At 37.5% G+C, this 5,568-nt stretch overlaps 1 protein-coding gene across 1 annotated transcript; it reads left to right on the top strand.

Annotated features, from left to right (window-relative positions):
- The first annotated feature begins 1,185 nt into the window (after positions 1-1,185).
- foxi2 (forkhead box I2) lies at positions 1,186-3,520 on the top strand. The gene is made up of 2 exons (XM_056248001.1): positions 1,186-1,905; positions 2,944-3,520. The coding sequence occupies exons 1-2, from the start codon at positions 1,314-1,316 to the stop codon at positions 3,504-3,506; spliced, it is 1,155 nt and encodes a 384-aa protein (XP_056103976.1). The 5' UTR covers positions 1,186-1,313; the 3' UTR covers positions 3,507-3,520.
- The last annotated feature ends 2,048 nt before the right edge of the window (positions 3,521-5,568 follow it).

Genomic DNA, 5,568 nt, shown 5'->3' on the forward strand with positions numbered 1-5,568 from the left:
CGGAGATTCAGAGAGAGACGCGTTTGCGGGTACAGAGTGATTTGATTGACGATTTATAAGTTTAAACAACCTTTAACTGTAATGTAGATCCAAGATGAATTGCTTGTGTGTGCGTCTTTGACTTTGTAGCCAGTGTTTTTATAGTTTTGTTTTGTGTGGCTAACCTGCCGTGTGGGAGCGAATCCGAGTGTTTTCGTTTAGTTATCACTGCGCATATCTGCGCATCTGAACTGATTACAGCGACAGTTAAACAACCGACTAAAGACTGTTTAACCTGGTTGTTGCCCTTCACAACGAGGGAGACCTTGAGGACCAGATAGCGCCCCAAATACCCGCGTTATTTGGGGTTCCTCTGGCGGCGTGGGAGGTGCATTTCGTCGGCTGACGAGGGAGAGAGAGGACGAGGAGCTGCGTGACGCCTGCTGCAGGATTCCGGAGTTGCGGTATCATTGCACGTGGAATTGAGGTATCTTTGTTTGAATTGTTTTGTGCTCAGGAGAGTGAAGGGGCCATTTGTCAGTTTCCCGGCCACCACGAACACGAGCCACGTTTCAGGCCTGCAACGGGGTGGGGTTGAGTCAATGACTGGTGTGTGTGTGTGTGTGGGCCCACCGCATTAAATATTGGTACATTCTAGTATTATTCAGTGCACTGAACATGTAATTGTTTATATTCAGAGTATATTTGGTATAATTTGTGAGTTATTGTATACATTTATCCCATTGAGGTCATTGGTTTAAGATATACTGATTCTATTGGACCTGTATACTAATTTCAGTAGGTCGGGCATCTGAGAAATTGTCCTTCGAGGATTAAATTGTGTCCCATTTAATGTGAATGTGATTGTGGGAACACTTCACATTCTGAAACTCATTGTTTGAGCCAGTTAACATTTGATCATTCTATTACAATTAAATCCTTTATTTGTTTTGTACTTTTACCAGTGTGTTATTCTTTCAGAAGTGTTTGTTGACTTCATCAGTTTGGGGGCGTAGAGATTTAATTCTGAGTAACTTCGTAAAAGGAAAGTATAGATTATTATTCTAATTTTCTAAAAGAGAATTAATTCATTTAGTGACACCAGAGGGGCCTAACTTCAACATCTGTAGGCATATAGTTAATGAATCTGGAGCGCTGTCCTACTTAATTACAAGAAAGACAGGTAGGGGGCGCTACATATATATGACCAAATTTAGCTCACAAAAAGCAGACACTTGTTGTTTTTAACCTGACCAGTCAGAGATAGTATTGTGCGTTATACTGTGAGAGCGTGAGCTCCAGAGAGACACATTTGCCTTATAGGCACTGGAGATATGAACACCATCGACGCGCAGATCCATAACAATAGTAACGCTGCTGTCAACCCTCTCCAGCACCTGCCAAAAAGCGCGCACGAGACCCCGGATATGGCTGTGTACTGTGACAACTTCAGTGTTTACCACCAACAGAGTCTACCTGCGACGCAGCGACCAACTGGCTACGGCCTGGGGGACTACGCGACCCCAAACCCATACCTGTGGCTCAATGGACCTAGTGTCAACTCCTCTTCGTCTTACATACATGGCAACAACAGCCCCTCATTCATTCCCCCGGCTTACGGCTCTCAGAGGCAATATCTCACTAACTCCTCTGGGTTCGCCGGTCCGGACCTAGGCTGGCTCTCTATTGCGAGCCAAGAGGAACTTTTAAAGCTCGTGCGCCCGCCCTACTCGTACTCGGCTCTGATAGCCATGGCAATACAGAACGCGCACGAGAAGAAGTTAACTTTGAGCCAGATATATCAATATGTGGCGGAAAATTTCCCGTTTTATAAGAAGAGTAAAGCGGGATGGCAGAACTCCATCAGGCACAATCTTTCCCTGAATGACTGCTTCAAAAAAGTGCCGCGTGACGAAGACGACCCAGGTGAGTGATGCTCGTGCACCTTTGCATAGTACGAAACAAGTGAGCTAGCCATTAACTGTGATATAGCGACAATGACGTGATAGTCATTTTTGTCCAGATCTTTTAAGTTATTAAAAAAAAACACACGCAACTATAGTTTAAAATGACTCGAGAACACTTACCTCATAGGCAACTTCTATTTATTTCTGAATTAAAAGTCATACATGTCCAGAGATTGAAAATGTATTAAATAAATAGGCCCTAAGTAAATAAATAGCCTACATAAATAAATTAAAAGGGTTCTTGGAAAGTGGAGTGTAAATAGATTATTTAAGAAAAAGATAAAGCATTATCTTTCATTATAGTCATTTCATTATAGTCATCAAAAAGTAAAAATGTATGTTATATTTAGCCTACTGTGTATATATACACAGTAGGCTATATAACATTAATTTTGACTAGTTTCAAATCTATATATATTGTCTGCCGAATCAAAATGATTCATTTTGTTGTAATGTGACCCCTAAAAAAGCAAATAAATCTTGAAAAAGACTTCATTATACAAGGAAAATTTTTATCAAGTGGAATAACCCTAAGAAAACGTCTTGATATTAATGAAATATAGCTACCCCATATTTTAAGACGTTGAATAAAATAAAGTAAAATAAATAAAAGACCTTGTTTGAAAACATTATTTGGAGAATATTAATTAAGACATGTCAGGTGTATTCAATGTGCAAGGGACGTATTTTATTGTTTTGATTATTATGCTTGACATTTTTAAATAATTGAATCATAAAATCAAAATTTATAATAAAAAATGGTATAGGCCTAAACATTGTTGACAAATGAAACCGGTATTAATACACAGATTAAATATCTTAGAACTTGGCACATGATTCCCCCTTAATCATTTTGGACAATCTTTTTAGTCATTGGCCTAATGACTAATTTTAAAAACTAGTTTAATGTTTAAATTAATGGAATTTCACAGTAAATAACTTGCGCATGAAAAGTACATTTGGGCCCTAATATACCAACTATCCATCTTGCTTGAAGGGAAAGGAAACTACTGGACTCTTGACCCCAATTGTGAAAAGATGTTTGACAACGGGAACTTTCGTCGAAAAAGAAAGCGCAGATCTGATTCCAGCACAGGTGCTGCCAGCAACACAAAACCGGAGGATGACCGACAGCTCGCAGGGATCAAACCCACCGTCAGCCCTCACCTCACCGGACCCGCATCTCCCGACACTGATGCGGCCAGTGACAGTCACAAAGCCGCGTCTCCTGGAGGCCTCGCGAGCGCTCCATGCTTCAACAATTTCTTCAACAGCATGTCTTCCTTAAGTTCGTCTTCGGCTCCGACAAGCAGACAGGGCTCTCTGGGTCTGGTAAACGAACTTTCCAGCCGAAATATCAGCGCTTTGAGCCATTACCATGGCAGCGCAGCACCTGAGGCAGGTGGAGCGGGTGAACTCCAGGACAGTGTGCACGTGAACCGTGGAATGTACTATAACTCTTTTACTACTGGCGGCCAGAGCGCGCAGTTCAACGGACACTTCTACAACAGCTTCAGCGTGAACAGTCTTATTTACCCTCGAGACGGAACGGAGTTATAAATCTATCACGCTCGTGAATAGCCTATATTTTCTAATAAGAAAAGAAAAAAAGATTAATTTTTTCAACACTGTGTGATGCTGAAATGCAACATGCCATAGAAGCAGATAGGCCTAACATTAATTTAAATGCGACATAGGCCTAGGCCTACACATCCATCAAATGAGTGAAATCCGATGTATTAGTGTCGAAACCCATGTGAAAAATCTATTTACTTCTACATTGGATTCCTTTATGTCTTAACAGAGATTTCCATATCATGTGCCAGTTTTTTGGATCATGCACTAATTTAAATGGATTTATCTTTTTAGTTTGAATTTATAATAGTCTTTGTAGTAGTAGGCTATATAGTTTGATGGAGGGATTTCCTTGGTATCCATGATTGCCAAGATTCAGTATTGTCCAGTATCGAAAAAGTTTAGTCTTATTATTATTATTTTTTTTTTGGGCTTATTTTTGTAAATGCAGTTGTTTTGTTTTATACACTTGTTTTAAACTATTTATATTAAGTTATGTAACTTGCAGTTTGTCCTTTAAGGAAAGAAATATGTTGTCTGGGAAGCTATGGGTAAAATTAAAGTTTTACCTGTAAGTTAAAGTGATAAGTGAATTATCGAATGTCATCATGCCACTAACTCACTTGTTGATTTAATGATGTTTCATAGCTGATGATCTTTACACAGATACAAGTCACTACATTTATTTTCCAAAATTTATGCAAAACATTAAGTTTTAAAGAAAATAAAGAATTACAATTCCAAAATTCTGTTAATTTGTTTATATATTTTTTCCCCCTCGGACACTTGAACTTTTATTATGAATTTACAAACCTACGGTCGATAAAGGCAGCATTAATTTAATACAAGCATTAAAATGACTAAGGAATATGCAACAAGTAGGCAAACTTGAAACATTTGGAATCCTTCGAATATTATATAGGCATATATTATATATACAGGTGAAACTTGAAAAACATAGAATATTGTGCAAAAGTTCATTTATTTCAGTAATTCAACTTAAAAGGTCATTACATTCAAAGTGAGATATTTCAAGCCTTTATTTGTTATAATTTTGATGATTATGGCTTACAGCATATATGAAAACCTTTTCACAATATTCTAATTTTGAATTTGGGGTTTTCATAAGCTGTGAGCCATAATCATCAAAATTATTACAAATAAAGGCTTGAAATATCTTGCTTTGCATGTCTATATAATATAATAGTTTCACCTTTTAAGTTGAATTACTGAAATAAATGAAGTTTTGCACGATATTCTAATTTTTCGGGTTTCACCTGTATATATATATATATAAAAGAATCCAAAATGTTTCACATTTGCCTATTTGAATTGAATTAAACAATGACTGCATCACTATCAAAACCCTGCAAAATGGTTGACTCCTTCAGAATTTTTTTAAATAGTGGGAGTAGTGACCATGTCTTTTTCTTTTATGAAAAAAAAACTGTTTTCTTACACAAGAACTGATTAATACAAGAATTTTCAATACAAAATAACCCTCTGTTGTTGCACAATGCACAGTTTCAAATCTCTGAGACTGTCTGGTTATGTAATATTAGCATCATCATAGTGACTGCCCTGCAGACCTCAGAAGTATTTCTACATTGTGTTTCTGGGACAATACAGTATGAGAGCCTTAGTCATCACTGAAAAAAAAAAAAACAGAAAGATGCACACATAGCAAAGCTGCGTTTCGGTCAATTTTCAAGTTCACAGACACAATACCACTATTGTTCTGTGTGTACCAGAACAGCTCTTACTGTATGTTTGTGTGCTAAAAAATACGTAATTTGATTACATCTCTCTAAGTATAATGATATTTTTGTCATTGATATATTTATGATTTAAAAAAAAACTTTAATCTACAAAGACAACATGTATAGAAGTTTTGATGGCATTAAAGCGCACTGAAGTGAGATGAATTAAAAGAGGTTGCCCGCCTCCTTTTGTCCTCTCTTCATTAGAACTGTCTGAGTAAAAGCGGGACAGACCCAAGTGCTTGTTTAGAGATTAAGGGGAGGGAAAAAAACTCCCATTGAGAAAT

The sequence above is a fragment of the Rhinichthys klamathensis genome, unplaced genomic scaffold (assembly GCF_029890125.1).
Source record: "Rhinichthys klamathensis goyatoka isolate OS25496 unplaced genomic scaffold, OSU_Roscu_1.1 h1tg000053l_1, whole genome shotgun sequence".
Taxonomy (NCBI): Eukaryota; Metazoa; Chordata; class Actinopteri; order Cypriniformes; family Leuciscidae; genus Rhinichthys; species Rhinichthys klamathensis.